The sequence below is a fragment of the Emydura macquarii genome, unplaced genomic scaffold (assembly GCF_026122565.2).
Source record: "Emydura macquarii macquarii isolate MOO-44397 ecotype Brisbane River unplaced genomic scaffold, CSIRO-AGI_Emac_v2 contig_2422, whole genome shotgun sequence".
Classification (NCBI taxonomy): Eukaryota; Metazoa; Chordata; order Testudines; family Chelidae; genus Emydura; species Emydura macquarii.
The window spans coordinates 30,809,798-30,830,652 of NW_027132559.1; the positions used below are offsets into that span (position 1 = coordinate 30,809,798).

The window sequence follows — 20,855 nt, forward strand, 5'->3', positions numbered from 1 at the left end:
TACATGACAATGTAAAGTGTTTTTGGAATGCCCATGGCATACTGAACATTATTGTTGTGGTAGCATATTTCCTGCAATGTCATACATATGTACAGATATGAAACCCTGCTATATCATATCCCCAAATGTGTGTCTCACATGACTTGAATAGATGAAGACAAACAGAAAGCTGAGTTTCCACACCCAGCAGAGGCATGCATACAGGAACAATGGACTGGCTTAAGCACCTGTGAGCACTTTGGCTCAAGTGGAAGAAATCATGCCCATTGCCAGACATGGCCGAACACCTGACCCCAAGGGGTGTTGAGGAAACTTGTTAAAAGCTGAGGTATCTTTGTCTCAGGGCTCTCCCTTGGAATCCATCTTCTAAGCACCACCAAAGACTGAGAATCTACCACGGGGCATGGCTGCAAGAGGCATCACAACCAGCTGTGGGTAAGTTATCCTCACAGATAAGAATCTAGTGAAATATTAATCTTAGTTTAGGGTGTGAGTTATCTTAATTGTGAACAACTCCTTCACACATTATTAATCTCTTGATTTTTATTACTCAGATTTATATTCACTTAAAATCTTGCTGTAGTCAAACTTATTTGTTTTTATCTAAAACAGTGCATGTGGCTAGAGTGTGTGCAGAGACCTCACTTAGAGAGACAGAGCTGGTGCATATCGATTTATTTGATAAATTGACAGACAAATATAAATGAGCTTGCAGGGTGCAGTGTACAGCACTGAACCCTACAAGATGGCAGTTCCTGGGGTTGCATCTGGGACTCGGGGTGTTGCTGGGAGTCTATCCCATGAGTGGCTGGCCAGAAGTGCTCCTTCACTAGGTCAGGGAGTGATTACTTGCAGGAGGCTGGGCGTGTGCTGACTCAGGAGTGGGTGGTTCACATAGCAAAGTGAGGTAAATTGGGGCCCAAGAGCGAGGAATTGGGGTGACACAGCTACACACCAGTCCAGATTGCGAGGGGGGGGGGGCATCACACCCTGTTATAATCTTGGCCTTCACAACATCCTCTGGCAAGGAGTTCCACAGGTTGACTGTGCGTTATGTGAAGAAATACTTCCTTTTGTTTTGTTTTTTAAACCTGCTGCCTATTAATTTCATTTGGTATCCTTAGTTCTTGTGTTATGAGGAGTAAATAACACTTCCTTATTTACTTTCTCTGCACCAGTCATGATTTTATAGACCTCTATTATATCTCCCCTTCGTCATCTTTTTTCCAAGATGAAAGTACACCACTGACATTAGAGATAAGATTAACATACTGATAGTATTTTTTTCCAAGTAGAAAGGGTGTGGAGAAGAAGACAATTGCCAGTTCCTTTTCTTATTTTAAACTTGCAACTTTCACTTCTCTGTGCAGCAGATCCCATCCAGCTATTGTTCTGTCTTTGTTATTCCTATTTTATTTTTCAACCACAGGGTAGTTGATAACTACAGTAGACGGTATATTGGTAGCAATATATAAATCCTTTTAAGACAAACTTAAAAACAAAACAGACTCTCAAATGCTATTTAAAGAGGATCTATTTGTCCAGTGATAGTTATAGACCTGCACAACTTACATCTTAAAATTAAGTACTTCTGTATCTTTATCATATTGGATTTATTGATCATGGGTGTGTTGTGGTGAGATTGCTGCTCCAGGAGAACCAGACTGGATCCATCTAGGTGAGCATTTAAAAAAAAAACAAACAATTCCCCCCCCCCCCCCAACAAACAAAAAAAACCCAAAAACAAACAAAACTCCAAACAGCAAACATTGCTTTGAGAACTCTTTAAAAATGAAGTCAGCACATCACTCTCAAATGCCTTTTTAACAAGCATCAAAGCATCCTTTGAAAATTTCAGGAAACTCATGTTCATTTTTCCCCCCTACAAAAAGGCAGTGTTTCATTGGCCACGATGTTACTGAACAAATATTTAGAAGATGCTAGCTGTGGGTTGCTCTTCATTAATACACTATAAAAAATGCAACCACAACTCACACCCACTCGTGACAAATGTTCATATTGTATTTTAACTGATTGCTCTGTTTGTATAGTTGTTGGAAAAAAATAGCTTATAAAGTCCTTGCCAGAAATGGCTGCTTTTCAGTGGTAAAAAGGAACCACTCACCTGTATAGTTTCTAAAAAGCATAGGGTTCCATTGAGAAAAGGCATGTACAGTTTTATGGAGTGTTGCTTTAACAGTAAAAATATAGACACAGGAGAAAATAAGACAAAATATGATAAATGAATGGCAGACACAATAAGATTTCCCCATGCTCTAGATATTTAATTCTTGTGCATCTGGATGTGATTTGGCTGCACAGTATTCTTTTAAAAAAATTCCAAGGGATAGTCATAGGCCAGCCTGTAAAAAGAATTTTGCTTTGCAGCATATCTGAACGTACAATTCAATTATGGGTAAGGGAATTATCATATATAATTCATAAACATACACAGCACATTAGAATAAGTTATATCCTAGCAATGAATCATTTTGGGGAAAAAAAGAATTGTCCCACATTTTAAGAAAGGTAAGTGGCTGAAACGCCACCTCTGAACTGCTACTTTTCCAATACATAAAATAGAGAAATTTGAACTTAGACTGGATAGTGACCCTGTGATTTGGAGTTCTCGTGTATCAAAAGAAAGCACAGCTCAATTTACCTGCATCTTCTGTGTTTAGGATTAGGTCTGCACTGCAGAGTTAGCACAAGCTAGCGTAGGCTTAGCTAGCATAGCACACAAATCTTCCCCATTGCAAAGCACGCAACTGTATCCACAGAGGTGCTGTATTAAACAGTGTGCTGGGATGAATTTCTGGTGAGATATCCCATAATTCTTAGCAATGCACTAACCTGGGCTGCTGTATGAATTCATTTGCAGAGCTCTGTCTCTCTCTCACCTAGCATAGAGCTGCTGTCTGTGGCAGTGACACGAGAACAGTACTTTATGTAAATGCAGACAGCTCTGATGGTGCCAACAGTATTTAGCAGCAAGAAAGTCATTAAGGAATTCAGTCTGCAAACCACAAACTGATTTGTAGCACACTTGATTGACTTCTAAACCTCCTTTCATTTCCTATCCATTAAACATAAGTGTCATTTTTGGTACATTTCCCCAAGTTGTGGGTCTTACTGATATCGCACCACAACTTTACTGGAGAGCTGGAGGCAGCTTCTGCCAAACTGGCAGTCCGGGAGGAAATATCTTGGATGGCATCTCTGTTACTGCTGTGGAAATGCAGCAAAAATGGAGCAGGAAAACATGGGGTTAAAAATGCAATGTAGAAGAAGGGAGGAGTTAGATAAGAAAGTACAGCCCAGGTGGAATTATGGCATGGGGCTGGAGGACTAACATACCCCAAGCTTGATTAGCTTGAATTCTCACTGCAAAATAGATGGGTTGATGGAGAATTGACTATCATACCACAGCTGCCAGAGAAACAGCTACAAATACTTAGTAGTTTTGTGATAGCAACGGTATTGAAAGGGAAGTCCCTCACAAAAGAGGAGAATTGTGGAACAATATCCAGAAAGTCATTGCTGCTCTGACATGCTCCCAGGGAGGGAAACCCATACACAGATGGGGAGAGAGGATTTTCTTGGATAGTCAACATGAGCCAAGCTTTTTGGAAGAAAAAAGTTAGAAAAGAAGAGCTAATGTTTGTCTGATAAATGGCAGAAACTGTTCAAAAATAGTTCAGCCATCTGAAACTGACCTCTGTAAAACTGCCAGTGTCACTGAGATGTAGGGTAATTGGCTACATAAGTGCTGGTTCAGCAAGTTAAAATTGCCCGTGGGCCGTTTCAACTTACAGTGTGTTAATTTTTTTCCAATAATTTTTTTTAAGTGCTTGTTTACATCACTTCTGTCTTTGGATATATACAGTGCCCTTTTCCTGATCACATGATAAGTTTTCCAAGAGACATGCCAAATTCTAGAGAAAAAGCTGCATAACTGAAGCTTTTGTGCTCCACTTCTCCATGTCAAGCTACATAAAAATATATATAATATATATATGCAGACTGAATCAGCTCAAAAGAGCACTAAAAAATCTGTGTTTCTAAAATTAAACTTTGGTAGATAGTATTTATTACAAGAAAAATCAGTTGAAACTATCAAGTGAGTGCTTAATATGTCCCTTTGTTGCATTTTTCTAGTAAAATTAAAGCTCTTTTAAAGTATGCTGAGAAGCTATTTTAAAAGAGAAATTTGCCCCAAAAAATTCATATGGTCTTAGATAGCACTGCTGCACAGATAAAATGCAGTTAATTAGGGTACAGTGTACAGGACTAGCACTAAAAAGTACTGCATTTATGATGTATCACATTGATATGCTGAGAAGTTTAGAAGGTCAGCAATTAGTATTGAAGATGGCGGGGGGGGGAGGGGGAAGAGTCCTGGGAGTGTAATGAAAGTTTTATTGCAAACTGTTCTTGACTTTTATTAAATAAAACAGTAATGTGTAGCAAGGGTGATGGTAATTCTTTTTAAATCATATATAATAAACACACTTTATCACAGGGATTGCAACTTTTCCTTGGAACAATACACAGATACAAAAATCTTTTCAAACATGGCTGCCTAATAGTTAGGATCCTAAAGAAAGAGTGGGCTGACCTTCAGAGCTGCTGAATGTCTGTAGCTCCCAGTGTAGTCAATAGGCATCCATCGTTGAAAAGTTTGACTTCAGTCACGTGTAGTGAAGAGACAAATAGATTTATTAGGTTAGATTCTCATGCATCAAAGATACAGGGGGGTGGGCCTAGAGAAGAGAGCAACTTTTCAAAACATGCCTATAGAATAAATTCTACAAGTCAGCTTAATTTTAGCTATTGGCCCTGGAGCAACCAAGATTGTTGTGGTTTTGGCATTAATCAAAACAAACAAATAAACAAACAAAACCCACATCTGTTCTAGTTCAAAAGTGTTTCATTCCCTCTTGACAGTGTTTCTTAGTTCTTCCTAAAGCACTTCACTGAGCTGCCTCTAGACTATAGGCCAAATCCCATAAGCACCATTTGGCTATATTAAGAATTCCTTTTTCTGTCCCAACACTAAAGTGCTGGCATTGCAGACATCTGTACCCTTCTGGGTCTACAGCCTGTTACATGTTGTATCTAGAGCATGAACAAAAAGAGTCACTTAAAGGAAGTTCATTTCTGACTGGCAGCAAGAAGTTGTGTTACAGTAGTACTAGAAAACTGCTTTAGGTAAAATGCTTAGAAGGAAAAGACCTCCCACTGGAACTCTGTCCAGGGTGGCAATCCCATATGGGACACTGGTATAGTGGTGTCAACTAAACTACAGAGGCATGAATATTAAATAGCTTATAGACTTGCTAGATGGGGTGGTGGGGAAAATGACAGCAGTCTCCCACTTCTCGATCCTGGTTTGAATTTAGGCAAAATGATTAAGGGAAAAAATGTTGTTCTGTTCAGTTCTTGTTGCAGGTATGGTCATATCTGAAAAGCAACCATCAATCACAGTTTGAAACCTTATCTTAACAGGGAGGACAAGGTTTGAATGGGTATGGAGACTAAACCACTCTTTTCTATCTAGAAAGCAATCCATTCAGATCAAAGTTGAAATGACTAATTGGGCAGTATAGGAAAGCTTTCACTTTTCTGCCCATACTGCAGTGTTCTATGAATAGAGGACATTAGCCTCCAGTGGCATCATACAAAATGTTTGTATACCAGGGCAGGTAAAACTATAAGCAGAATGGGCTGCCCAATCAGGAGTAACAAGATGTAAGGTGCGTTATATAAATTTTTCTGCAGCTGAAGTTGCCTTAATCAGCAGCATGACTACATATTGATCACAGCTGTCGTTAACAATTACCACCAATATTTTCTATGTCAAAGGGGAAGAATGCCTTAATTTTATTTTATTAGGTCATAGGTAGGACTGATGACATCATTTGACTTTACCTCATGCTGCTCCTTAATACTATAGGTGTGCAGTTATTGAACAACAAACCTTTTCTCTATGCAAATATAGCTCTGACAGGTACTGATAATAGATTTACAGTTGTAACAGTACTGAATTTGACAGGTTCTGCTCATTCTGTATCTAATAAGTACATCATTACAATTTATGTCAACTACCATTTCAAGTTTTGGGTCTTCTGAAAAATAAGGTATACACATGCACAGTTTGCTAGCACATGCAATTTTCTGATAAATCACAAGAACCTTGAATTCATTTTCAGGAGTCTAGGCAATGAGCCAAATATGATAAAATATTGGGTCTTCATGTTATTTGTGTTGAACTTTTAGATTGCCTTAAAAATAATGCAAATGACAAGTAAACAGAGTCTGAGCATTGCCTTGGAGCCTTGTCATATCCATGTCCATCACAATGTAAGTGCCTTCTGCAATGACATTGCATTTATTGAGTACAGCTGACATGTTTAAGACTGAATCAAAATGAGCTTGTTCTGATCAAAGGTCCTGCTTACTCAGAAGTTTGAAGTTTTATAGTGTCAAAGCAAAATAATGGAAATCATGGATTCTTATATCACCCATTCTTATGAATGACATGTGATGTTTGAGATTTCTGAATTGTACTACAAATTCTGAATTGTAATACAAAATTATAAATAAAAAAAGAGAGTCCTGCAGCACCTTAAAAACTAACAGTTCTGCCTGCATAAATTTGTTAGTCTTTAAGGTGCTACAGGACTCTTGTTTTTGCTAAAATTATAAATGAGTCCCCATAGAAAACAAAGCAAGTCAAGATGCTATTTTACAACAAATTAAGAGGAGAAAGTTGTACAAGACAACACAATAGCAGATGCTCATTTTTTTCCCCACGTCTGAAACATTGTTACCAAGTATTTCAAAAGGTTGCCAAGAGATTTCAGTGACCTTCAGATGGTTTAATCTAGTAGAGGACAAATTCATTTTACAAACTTAATAAATAAGGATAGCATTTTCAAAAGTGCAGGACTGGCCTAACTCTGCTCCTATTCAATTCAATAGTAAGACTCCCAAGTTATATTAATGGGGCCAGTTATGACAACACTGTGCACTTTCAATAATTCCACCCTAAAAATAGAATAAAATAAATCTATAGAGCTAGATAGACAGCTACACATGGGGGTGGAAGCAAGGACTCTTCCATCCTCCCTTTATTATTATTAGTTTTGTGTGCACATGTCCTGTATAATAGGCTGCCTAATATTACAGCACTAGTCAGGAAGGGGAAGGGGAAGGGGAGTAACTGAACTATGACTATGGTCCCTACTCTTACACACCTACTAGTGGTGCAGGCTAGTCACACAGGGTGGAGAAGGGGAGCATGCAGCACCTTTTCAGAGCTGTAATAAGCTACTCCGTTTGAGACATTGCCACTTACAACAGGCACATGTGCTCAAGACACTGAACATTATACAAAAAAAAATGTCAATATCATTTTTGTAGATAATGTCTGTGGGGATAAAAGTCTGAACAATACATTATTTTGGGAGGAAGATGGTGGTCTGGTAATCAGATCAGACTACAGGTGTTTAAAAAAAATCAGATTTTCTACCAGTGTGAAAATTAGCAGTGGAAAACAAAACTTAACTGGCTAACCTTGTGTCTAAAGAAGTTTATCTCACCCCAAAAGTCCTTTGCAACGTCTTAGCCAAGCCTGACTGAGATCCCATATTCATGAATCACAAATTGCATGATTACTTTGTAAGTGCAGGGAAAAGAGGCATTTTTCTTGCCTTCTCCTCATATTCCCCTACACTCATTGAGAGACAGACAAAGTTAGGGTGATCCACCATATCTTATTCTTCATGGTGCCTGTCTCCCTGCTGATTTCACATCCTCCCTGTTGACTTCATATGTAAATGACTCCCCATTGTGTCAGCTTACAATGCTTAATTTACCTGGGGACCAAGAGAGACAGGTACATAAACATGCTCTTTTGTCCGGCAGAAGCCTGTTTGTCAACTCTGCCTTCATACAGGCTTTAGGAACATATCTGCATAGTATCTGTACCTACATTTCACAATGACATTAATGAACAGCATGACCCTGGCTTTCCTTTAAGACCACCAGACATTCTGTGCTGACCCAGAACGTACATACTAGGATCAGGATATTCTTGTAATTGTCTTGCCAGCTGGCACTGAGGGGCTCATGGGTCACAATAGCACGGGTAGGAGTTCTCCTGTACTTGCTGTTTGTGCTGGACACAGGAAAATGTGGGTGGGGTGGACACCCTGAGGACAGGTGCTGAAGTCCTTCTCCTTCCACTGAGCTGTCTCTTCCCTTTCAGTTCAGTTTGTGTTGTCTCTATTTGTAAAGGGCTGTTTAAAGTCACTGGGGTTAATTTATCAGTCACAGCAGGCAGGGGAGGATTTGCTCTGGAGCTGAGGGCGGGCAGGAGCTGAACGCAGCTGAGATGCCTGCCTCCATCTGCCCTCGGGTGACCAGATAGCAAGTGTGAAAAACTGGGAGAGGGTCGGAGGGTAACAGGCGCTTATATAAGACACAGTCCCCGATATCAGGACTGTCCCTGTAAAAGTGGGACATCTGGTCACCCTAATCTGCTAGGGTGGCACAGCGAGGCAAAACCCGCTCCCTGTGGCAGTGCAACACTGGATGGAAGGAGTCAGTGTAAGCCAGGGCCCCACAGCCCCAGCGTTAAAAACAAATGACAGGCCAGAGCCTGTGTGGCCAGGGGCACGTGAGACTCTGACACACAGCTCAAGCCTCCTAAAAGTGATGGCGGGGGTCGGGCGCCTCTGAGGGACCTAACTTCCCCTCCCCCCACGCCCTCGAGAGGTCTCCCCCACTGCGATTGAGCTCGGCCTGTGCGCGCGCCCAACCGGCGGTTCTGGCTCGGGGCTGCTCGAGCGCAGGCTGCTCGCTCCGGCTCAGACCTGAGGGGAGCCCCCGGCTCTTCCCAGCATGCCCCGCGCGGGGGAAGGAGGCCGGGGGGGGGGGGGCCGCGGCGCTGCTTAGAGACCGTCACTAGGGGCGGGGAGAATGCCGCTGCCTTGCTTGTGTCAGGCGGCGGCGGCAGGGGGCGGGAGGGGCGCCGAGCGGAGGATGCAGCAGCGGCGGAGGCGGCTGGCGGAGCGGGGAGCCATGCAGCGCTGTGCGCCGGGGCGCTGGCCGCGGAGCGGGGGCGCCCTCACCACTCTCCTGCTGACAGGTTGGTCGCAGCGGCTCCTTCACTGCGGCGAGCGGGGCGCGGCCCCGCTGTACCCCGCTGAGTCCCTCGCCAGCCATGGCTACCTCATTGCCGCCGCCGCCCCGCAACCCTTACCTGCCTCGCCGGTCACCCCTCTGCCGCCGGGGTGCGGCCCCCTTCACCTCGCCGCCCACCCCATTGCCCGCCGGCTGCGCCCCCTCCCCAGCCACTTCCCCCAGGGCTGCGGCTCCCTCGCTCCCCCAGCAGCAGCTCTTTTACTCCCCTTCCAGTAGCGGCGCCCCCCCGCAAGCAACTTCGGCCCTGCCCCGTCGCCCTGCCTTGCCCTCCAGCAGCAGCAGAGACTGGAGCCTTGTGATCTCCTCCCCGCCTCTGCTGCTCCCAGCAGCAGCCTCTGGCCCTAGCAGGCACCCGCCACTGCGATCTCAGCACATTACGCAAAACAGGAGAGTCTCTGCAGCAAAGCCCTTCGCATAGCCTCGGTGTCAAGGCATCGCCTAGTCCCTCTGTGGCTGTCACAGCCCCAGCTGCCCCCGCCCCTAGGCTTGGGCTGACTGGGATGCCTTCAGAGCAGCCTGGCGCTATAAAATCGACGGGGATGGTAGATATGGGCCACCTTCCATGTATTGCTGGCCTGCCCCTCCCCATCGATTGGTTGCATAGGGAGCAACATATCCATTTTAGGAGTAGGCATTTTAGGTATGACGTACATGGGAGAGAGGTACCCTGGTGCCACAGAAATGAATAGGGTATATATGCTCTGGTAGACTAAAAGGCTGGAGGTAATCATGTCAACACCAAGAGATAAGATACAGGAAGAGATTATGAGGGCACAGTCATTTAAAAGAGACCCCTGTGCTTAGTTCAGGTAGTGAGCATAAATCTAAGTTTTACTGAAGGCTACAATGCTTTTGTTTTCCCCTGTCATCTCTCATGACCTCTTAGGATTTGCAGACACTTGTCCTAGCTAAATCTAAAGTATCATCCATGTTTCTGGTATTATGCAAATAATTACATATAAGATTTAAGAATATTATGGTTACACCAGTGTCAAGCAGTCAGAAATTAGTGTCAGACTTAAGGTTGCACAGGCAACCTTAATTCTGTTCCCTTTTGCCTTTGACAGTCTTTAATCACATGATCATACTATTTTCAGAGTCCTACCACAAAAAGCATTAGCTCTTCAAGAGACTTTTCTGATAATGGAAAGCGGTAGACCACCCTCCCAAAAGGAGAGTAGCCACTCCCATAAACTTTATCATTGGGGTACCAGGATTTTGCAGTGAAAAATAGTTTTATAGGTGGTCACTGATTGTTTTTATCAGATAATTTCTCGGTGGCTTTGTTGTGATCAACAAAAGTTTATTTCCATTTAATTCTCTCAAACTACTAAGCGGTGGCATTTGAGAACACTTACCTTAAATAGGACAAGTAAGGTCACCCCATACATTAAAATATTAAAACACTTGAAGTAATGTGAAATTTTGGGGAAGGGGGTCTAACAAATGGTTCGAGTCTTGATTCACATGTTCGTAGTTAATCCACCAAAGTAATGCAAAGTGGGGATCATACTAGTTCTCTCTAGTAAGCATAGATATGTGAAAGAACTCCCCTGGTGAAAGAGCAGAAGTATGCTTTCCATTTGTCCCCCATGATAGGATTAGATCATCAGTAAAAGGAGGAGCTAGGCCATTCTTTGACAAATTTTCAGCAGTGTTAACTGAATAGATACAGAAAATGTAATTAAAATGGAAGACGAGTTGCTCATTTCTGGTGCTCTCTGTGTGAGACCTTCTCACTTTATTTCCATCTACATTACAGATGAATGGGCTCAGTGTGCAGGATATAAATGGGCTGTGTAGTTCGTAAGGAGAAACTTCAGAATAGGTAATCGCATAGAATTAAAATAATGGCTTAGCAGGGTTGGGTTTTTTTAAATCTAGTACTTTTAAAGATTTTTATGAGTTTCTGGAGTGGGCATGTGGATCTGATGCTTTACAGTCTGGCTTTTTTCAAAGAGTCTGACAACATAAGGCACAGGAGCCAGGTACAGGATACAGTTGTATCCACACCACCCTGTGGTTTAAAAGACTGCATCTTTATAAGAGCTGTACTTTGACATGCAGATGCCATTTATTTACATTATATCACACGTCTGCAATACTGTATTTATTGCAGTATTATGCTTCATTTATTTGTTTCTTCAAATTTATAAAATATAGCTATAGATGTCATCCTGTGCTCTGAGTTCACACACAAAATATGAAACTGCCCATAAAGGTAACCATCCCCTCCCTTTCCCTCCTTAATAGTTTAAAGGATCTTTGCTGAAACTGAAAGGTTGGTTAATCTGGCCTCTGGTGACCGTTACTGGAGGGGATGGAGAATGAGTTCCAAACAGAAGACCCTCAGTTATCAAAGAGATTACCTCAGAATTCTTTGCTGATCTCAGCTCTGGTAGTATGTCACAGGAGGGTTGCCCTCAGCTTACCAGGGTTTATATCCTTCAGGGTTATATTTGAAGTCATTCACTTAATTTTGAATTCTTACTTGCCCATCAATCAGGAGTTTGGGAGCCATTCAATATCCACTAATACACTGAAGCATTGTTTTGTCTTTAAATTGCTCTTAACCTGTTAATGCAACATCTGTTGATACCAGTAGATAGTCTGCGTATTGATTAAGGGCCTTGCTTGAAGTGTTATCTTCTGTAAGGTTGGTTAATTAAGATTTTAGTCTCTCCTTCGGTTATCGCACTTGATATGCAATGGGCACAAGTTTAGTCTCTTTCCCCTTTTTGCTTCTTTATGATATACAAATAATGAAGGCTTAAAAATACCCCATTTATTTCAGAAATTCAGGTATTATTTACCCTGGAAAAGCATGTTGACTGGGCTAGTGAAGTTATACGATTTAAAGAGACTAAAAGGTGGAAGGGTGTGGGATTTTTTGTTATTGTTTCAAAGAGTTTTAACATTTGATTCCCCTGTCTCATGAACTTTAAGATTAAAAAATCCTCAATTTCTTCATTGAGATATGAAAGTCAGCGATGAACATCTGTGACCTCTTCCCCCCGCCCTTGGAAGTCCTTCAGCAAAGCCAGGGAAGATAAGACTTGACATTCCTAATATTGTGGTAGAACAAGCTTTAAAAATGTTTATCATTTCAAAGAACTACTAATTCAATAATTGCTATTAAAACTGGACTGCATTATCAAGCCATGATTTCAGACATGGGGAAGAGAGAATTTACTAGAGTCTGAGATTAAGCCTTATACTTGATTTCTCTCTTTGAAAATTTTTATAAAAATCAATTAAGTTGCCTTTAGAACCAGATTAAGAGAATCTGGAGCCATAAGCACATCTCCATGTGGCTGTTCCCTGGCAACCTTGTCCCCATTCCATAGCTTCTGCACTACCACTCCAAGTAGAGGGGGTGGGATGGGGGAATGCCAGAGCTTTCCCTTCTCTAGCAGAGGCAGGGCTAATAGTGTGGGTGTCCCAGGAACAAGGGTCCCCTTCTCCTTTGGAGATGCAGCTGCAGCAGCATTAAGCCCCCCTGAAGCTGGGGAGTATCTGCTTATGAAAGTGGGCTAGACCGACTGCACTGTAGAATGATCATCTACAGTAATGTTTGCAGGACCACACAAGCAATGGACAGGGTCTTGGCAATAACACTTCACTGAAAAGAATGGGTAGTTCTCACTTTGAGCTACTGTTTCTGTCCATCTGCAGATTCAGACATCAATGCATCAATTACTTAAGCTTGGTCTACACTACTGCGTTAGGATGATATAATACAGTTTATTTGGACCTACTTATGTCGGTATACACACTACAGCCTTGCTCCCATCAATATAAGTGCCCAACTGCATAGGCATAATAACTCCACCTCCACAAGAGGTGTAGGCGTATGTTGTGTGGTTAGGCAGACACAGTGTCTGCGTGGACATCAAGGGATAGGCTGTTGCCTGTCATTCCTGTCAATTTCATGGCTTCATGCTAGAGCCATGAAATTGACAAGAAAGCCGGGTGGGTGAGGGGCTCCAGATAGTGCCCCAGGGCTGCCCCAAAGCTCCTGCTCCCCATCCGGAGCCCCTAGGGCTGCCTCCTGGGCTCCTGGCTCCCTGTTGCCAGCTAGCCTTGGGGCAGCACCCAGGATCCCAGAAGGGAGCTGTATGCGGAGCTGAGAGCCCAGGGTCTGCACCCCCTGCTCCCCACTGCCTCCTCAGGTCAGTGGAAGCATTCCTGGTGAGCAGGCACACCACCGACAAAAGAATGGTAGCGTGGACATGAACTACTGCAGTAATTATTTAAGTTTTTAAATGTAGACATGCCTTGAGTTCTCTCTTTTCAGTGTTTCTTTGCACCATAAGGATTAGAAATTTATTTTTTAAGTAAGAGTTAAGATTCTTACTTGCATACTTACTTAAAGGTGTGGCAGCCCCAAGCAACTACTGTTCATGCCTTAATCTATCCCAGATTGTCTTCTCTGCTAACATAACTGATCATCAAAAAAGTTAGAAAGATTAATATACAAGCTTGAGATCCTAATCAATGAGATAAATAGATATAGAAGTGTGAGTCTTCAAAATAGTCATCTGATTGGTTTCATTGTAATTATGGTAGTGGTTCTCAACCTGCAACCCAAAGCTACAGCTCACGTGACATCCTCAGGGCCATACAGATAGTATTGGATGCAGCCCACAATGGTAAATAGGTTGAGAACCACTGAATTATGGAATAAAGTTTTTATTTTAGTTTTTGTGGTGGCATAATTTAGATGAAAAAAGTACATGCTAGTTTGAATACTTGAAGGATGGATTTGCAGTTTCTAATCAAGCTGAGAAGTATCATATAGTTATACAACTCTTTTCCCTCAGAAACTTGAAGAAAGCATATAGTCTGAACATTAGAAATCTTGGTATAGTTCCCTAAAAGTTCACAGCAGCTTATGTAAGGTACCAGTAAATATCTCTTCAATTACATTTTCTTGTTTTTTGTCCTTTAGATGTGTCTTTTCCTTCCAATGTGGATAACTTTACAAAGTTGTTATCTGAATTCATTCTCATAGGAATAAAAAGTAATCTTTGTATTACAGAAATTAATAATATTTTAGAAGCAGATGTAGAAACTAAACAGCTAGTAACAGATATCCTCCCCACCCCATATCCCCTAAACCAATTGAATGAGTTCTCATAAAGCATTAGATAAATTAGAAAGTGACTAGGATTGGAGTAAACCTTTTAGCAACTTCAGTTTTACCTGAGAGCCCCAGAAGCAAAAGCTAATTTAAGATCCTCACAAGTTTTCAGTTTGTTTATTTTTACAGTTGACAATATTTACTGTATAGTCAGTTACTTGTGCTTGTGTGTGGTTTTTCCACATAGCACCAGGAGAAAGAAAAATACACATTTACAGAAGCAGTAAAATATTATAATAAAAATCATATATCTTGGTGGAGGTAGGCCAGCTATATCTGAAAGCAGTTAACTTTTTAAAAAGTTAGGTAGACTTCAAGTTGACAGTGAACATTTAAAGGCTGTTAGTAGGTTGTAATTAAAGTTCAGAAATTCTTATTTGCTTTTATCATAGGGTAGGATTTTCCTTTCTGGTAGCAAAAAGTCACAAAATAAATAAACTCTTAAATTCTCTCTTTTTCAGGGTATAATCCAAGTTCAAATAAACAGCCTTACCTGTCTAAGATATAAACCAACACCAAAAGAACAGCCTCCCCTTTAGAGAGATGAAGTAGCTTAAAAACCCAGCTTTTAGTTTTTTCCTTCTAATCTAGCCATGTCTTGCTTCTTTCTTCATTTATATATAGCAGCTGTGCCTGGTAGGAGCATGAGCTCCAGCTGCATCTACTTTTTAGCCACTTAACCATTTCCTGTTTGATTCCACAAGCCTGCAAAGTTACCATGGACACAGTATTGATATGCAGACTGTAAATGTAAATTATTCGGATATGAAGCTAATTATAATAAGTTATGTAATATTAAGCAAGGTATTTGAAGTTACCAGCAAGATTGGATAGAATATATACTATGCTCCACTTGAGGTTTTAACAATTTTAAGGGGTATGATTTATTTTAATAATAAAACTAAATGCCCAGGAAAGGTCTAGAGGTACAGTCTTTGAAATGATGTGTTCCATGTCATTTAGCCATTGGCTTCTTTACTGAGACTTACCAAATGTGTAATGGTGGTTCTGTGAATTGAACAGCCACATACAAGAAACTGCAACTAGTGAAACTACAAGATGATAAGAAACTACTTCTTATTAGCCACTGAATAGCTTTCCAATTCTGTCAGCTTTTGGTCATCACCAGCTTGGCTGGTTTGAACAAATGACATAGATGTGAAATGCTTTTATCTTATTTCCAAGTCATCTGAGACACCCAGTTTCCTTACAATTAAATAAGGGGAGGGAGGGTTAATTGGATTATACTTGTAAATCCAAGTGCATCAAGTTAATTTTTAAGAATACACTAATTATTCAGAAATTTCAATGTCTTGACATTGATTACTTCTGTTTATTTTACTGTTTTTATTTAGTCTTTTGAACCCATTACCATCTTCCAAATCTGAAAAATTCTTTGCTTGTTTCTAGCGTAAGGGCTGCTGTAATATACATCAGCTGGTGATAGTGCCAAGGAGCAATGACCATCTAGGGATTGTTGGCTCTCAGCCTGCCCTAGCCATGCCCTCGTCCCTCCCCACCTCTGACTATGTCAGGGATTCCAGAGTATGTGATGTGTAGGAGCCAGTTTCATTGGTTTTTATGCCTGCATGGAAAATCTGACCAGTTTCTCATCTCTTTGCACCATTGGAGTGGCATAAAGAAGATAAAGCAGGATGGAAAATCTGGTCAGAGCATCCTCTTTCACCATCCCTCTTGTTCTCTCTTTCTTCCTTGGTCACAAACTCCTACCTGCTGCCTCCTTGAAATCAGAGGCTGGCCAGCTCCTCTGTCCCTCTGCCTTAGTTTTCCCCCACTTGGGCTCTGGTGCAGCTCCTGTGGTGAGAAAGGAACTCTGCTTTGGGCTATTGCTGCACTCAGACTCTTTGAGTTTGTCTTGACTGGAATAAAAGGTGTGTTATTAGGATATATTAGCTAGGTCATTTTAAAACCCCCATGTAGACACCACCAGCAGAATTTGAATGTTAACGAATTTTTATCCTAGTGTGGCCTACCTGCCCCTTCCATCCTGGACTGTATTCTGGCCCTTCACTGTTGAGGCTAGAATCGATCATCTGCTGTTCCCCTTGTCCCATCCACTCTGCTGCTGCTCTCCATTGTGCTGCTGAAGAGAAGGGAGGAAAAAGTCATGTGCCGCAAAGGGTTTTGTTTCAAATAAATGAAGGGGAATTTAGTGTGTGGGGTTCAGCCCCACTAGCCCATTTATTTTCAGTCATCCCTGCTCCCACCTTTGAGTCTGAGGCAAGAAGCTACAGCTTGACATTACCTGTAAAAATCAGACAAAAAACAGTTTGCTTTCAGCTCAGAAGATAGATTTTTCTCCTTACCCCCAAGCTGAATACATGCAAAGTTGTATCCTACCCATTTCCAATCAAATTAAGTTCTTCAACTTCTTTAAGATATCCTTTTGTTAATAAGTTAATGGGTTGTTTTTTTAAAAAGGATAATTTGTAAACAAAACATGTCAATTTTATGATCTTTCTGAACTAAATAGCTTTTCTGGTAGAAGTTTATGATCAGTGTTTCATACATTTAGAACAGCAGCAGCATATGTTCCAGTAATAATATATCCTGGTAAATTCTAAATCACACATAATTACATTAACTGTCTCAGTAAATACTTTGAAATTTAGCCTTTATATTTAAAATTCCTTGTTTACTTGCATAAACATAATTCTGTACTGATCAATGTATTTGAATTTGTTTTATTAGAATTTTAAAACAAATATATTACATATGGCACATAAGTACACTGGATATGGTGTGGAACACACTTAGGCCCAAGAACATAATTATTCACTTGGTCTTTGGGGAAAATCTAGATTACTTTGTCTGCAGCAAACTGTTAGCCAATTAATAGTGTAGTAATAGCATGAACAGTATCAACAAGGGTAACTGGTTGTTCAACCTCTTATGCCTCGTCTACATTGCACTTTACTGGTATAGGTATACCAGTATACTCTACTGGCAAGGCACTCCTAGTTCGGATGCAATTTGTACTGGCAAAGCTGCACTTTTTACCAGTATAGTTTTTTCTACACCTCCATCTCCACTCCCAGAATGAAACAAACTATGCTGGTAAAAGTACAGTTTTGCAGTATAACTGCATTTGCACTATGTGTTTTTGCTGGCATTACTGTGTTGTTCAGAGATCACATACCATCACACCATGTCTGACATAGGTAGGCTGGCAGAAGACAAATGTAGAGCTGGCCTTATTTGGAGATAACATGCCAAAATGGTGACTGCCAGAGTGATATATATAAACCACATAATCTATTTTATTTATTTCTGTTTCTACACTTCAAAAAATGTTGAAAACAAAAGCTGGTTTTAAAGGAATATGATCCAAGATAATGGCATTTGATCTGTGGGAGTTTGTTAATCTGACATTAATTCTTTTTTGTTTGTTTGTTTGCATTTATTTTATTTTGAAAAGCTTTTTTGTTAAGCTCTGCTGAGGGAATAAATGGAACAATTAACTGGAAGACTAAGCAACCCAACAGTTATATTATCAGCAGAATAAAGGCTGCTGAAAAGAATGGTGAGTTTAGGTTGTAAATTTAAATCCCATTGTGGGTTCAGTCAACATCTGCTTTCAATATTACCCTTGCTTTTTCAGTCATATGTTTATTAATAAAATGACATCTCAAGGTAAGTAATTTTGAAAAACAATCTTATAGTTCTTTAATCTTCTAAACCGTCAGGATTCTATATGTCTTTATGTTTAGTTTCCCTCAGTTTTTTCTGTTGCAGCTTATGGCTTTGCTTAAAATAACGGCTGTCTATATAACCTAATATTGCATATTTTCTTGTCACTTCCGGTTGCTTGAAAACATCTTTGCAGTGTGCTTAATGCAATAACTTGTTATAACTATTAAAATAATTAATTCCATATTTATATATAGAACAAACACAATTTTGATTACTTATTTGTAGGAATACACATAGAATATTGTAGCTGAATTTCACTGAGATCAACAGTTATCTGAGATAATGCCAGTGACTTCTCGCAGATCATCTAGCTAGATGAAGGATCTGGATCTCCCTAGAACTCTAGCCATGGCCAGGATCACCTTTACCCATGGAACCTGGAAAGGGAGTTCTAGAGGAAGAAACTTCCATATGGATTCCCTTCTGGAGATCCCCCACATTATCTGCCAAGAAGGATGGGTTTTGCTCCCTCACATGCCAAATAGGCCAGCTGCCTATCACCAAACCTAATGGTTTGAAGTCCATTGGAGAGCAGAATAATCCACACTGAGATCCTGGTCCTCTCTGCTAGCTCTGGCCTCTGATAGCTCACAGCCTCTAGGCTCTCTGACAGTGCAGCTCCAGTGGGGAGACTCCTGGCTGTGCCTTCCCCAGGATTTATGGGGAAGGGGAAAGAGCACTATTCGTAAGAAGTAATACAAACTGGGGAAGAATTATTCTCCCTTGGGGAATCTTTACAGGGCCAGAGAATGATAATTTATGTCCCCTGTCCCCTCTGTTCCTCGCCTGCTTACTTATCTCCTGTGCAGCTTCTAGCCCTTCCCACATGTACAATCCAGGATTCACAGGAAGGCCTTAATGGAATCAGGACGGAAAGGAGGATGGAGGAGGAAAGAAGAGAAAGGAGGAAAGCTGATGCCCTGTATATGCACTGAAAGCGCCTAATCTGGGCCCATATATCACATATGACCATTAATAAAGAAATGAAATACCCTTTTGTAGCAAGCACAGAATGCTTCCACAGTAGCCAAAGGCTTTACCCTTCCATGAGGTGGAGTCACACACAGATTGTTGAACAATATTCTGAATATTGTTCATCTGGCTCATGGAAATGACACTGGGAGTCAGTGAGCATGTTCAGTTATATCTCCTGCCATTTTAGGACAGTTGCACATTCTTCTCCAGAATCAGTCATTCGTAGAAGATTGTTAAAAGGCTGCACAGCCTGAGGATAACAAACTATCCATAAATGAGATACTTCCTTGTCAGCTAGAGAGAAGAGCAAGTGGCATATTGGGCTGAAGATTCACCTTCCACTTCCTTTCTCATTTTGAAGAAATAGAAGGGAAAAGGGAGGGGAAAGACTGTGAAGGCGAACTTTCCAAATGCCACTGTCCAGAGTTATGTTACTACAATTCATATGTGGTTATAAGATAAATATATGTAAGGCCACAGTTCATCCTATACAATGAATAAAATATATCATTCAGATTACACTGTATTATACTTAAGCAAGAAGGATGGTCTTGTGGATAAGGTACTGGACTAGGACTCAGGAGACCTAATGGAAATGATTTCCAACTCATCTACAGGCTTCCGGAGTGACTATGTAGGCATATTATTTAGTGTGTAGTGTTGCCCATCCAGGATTGTCCTGGAGTCTCCAGGAATTAAACATTAATCTTTAATTAAAGATTGTCATGTGATGAAACCTCCAGGAATATGTCCAACCACAATTAGCAACCCTATCAATGTGCCTTGTGCCTCTGTTCCCCACCTGTATAATGGAGATAATACTTTTATACCTCACATGGGTGTTATGAGGATAAAATCCATTAATGAGTGTGAAGCTTAAATAATATGGTAATGAGAGCATAAATAAGTAGATAGATAATATTTTAAGATACTAGGTACCAATTAGTGGAATTGGGATTAGAAACTAGTGTTAAAGGTTGCAAATAGGAACATTTAGGGGGTTTATTTTCTCAAAATATTTATTTTAAAGGCAGTGGATTATTGATGAAAACAGAAGGGGAAGTGGGATTAATGTGTCTTTTCTTTTGTGGATGCATGTGCTCAACTCTGTTAGCATTAATGAGGCTAACATACACCTAGAATTCTACCTTTCAAGGCCACATCTAGATTAGGAAAATAAAACTGTTTTTTAAAAGGTGTTAGCTAACACAGTTTAACACTACTTTAAACAGGACTTCATCCTAATGTAGAAAGAACGACTACTGCTTAAATATGTTAGTTGGTTGTGGCTCCCCCGAGTAACGGTATTAATGATAATAAATTATTATAATAGAATAATTAAATAATACTTACAATAAACTAACTCACAGGGTTGTCATCAGGATTAACTAATGTGTGTAACGTGCTTTGTAAACTTAAAGCATTGTAGCACTCGTAGGTGACTTTTTTGAATCATGACTTTACAGCAGATGCTAAATAGCATTTAAAAACATCAGTGAACGTTTTAAAACACCACTGATTTTTCAGCAAAGGCAAGCTCTAGCTTCTACTCCAGGTGTGGGCCAAATTCAAATGCTGTTTTTAGCATGTTCAATTTGTTATGGCCATTTTTAGGATTAATTTGTTCATCTGAAGGCTATTTTTAACTTTCTATCAATTCCATTATCTTATGTCTGCAGAAAGTGTTCAGTAGTACACTTACCTCAACAACAGAATATGTCCCATTGGCAGGAGCACCCATTGTAGTGTATGTGTCATATCTAGTACACTGCCTATGTAAAATATGAGACGTCAGAGAAATAATTTTTCTGCA

At 40.7% G+C, this 20,855-nt stretch overlaps 1 protein-coding gene across 6 annotated transcripts in view; it reads left to right on the forward strand.

Annotated features, from left to right (window-relative positions):
• The first annotated feature begins 9,029 nt into the window (after positions 1–9,029).
• SGCE (sarcoglycan epsilon) overlaps positions 9,030–20,855 on the forward strand; it is a 61,975-nt gene continuing 50,149 nt past the window's right edge. For 2 of the 6 annotated variants that reach the window (XM_067562173.1, XM_067562176.1), the window contains exons 1-2: positions 9,045–9,154; positions 17,793–17,897. In XM_067562173.1, the coding sequence (XP_067418274.1) occupies positions 9,049–9,154; positions 17,793–17,897 (211 nt within the window). In that variant the 5' untranslated portion in view covers positions 9,045–9,048. Of the gene's footprint in view, positions 9,155–17,792; positions 17,898–20,855 lie in introns of those variants that run through there. The other 4 variants (XM_067562177.1, XM_067562179.1, XM_067562175.1 and 1 more) reach the window with 3 other exon arrangements.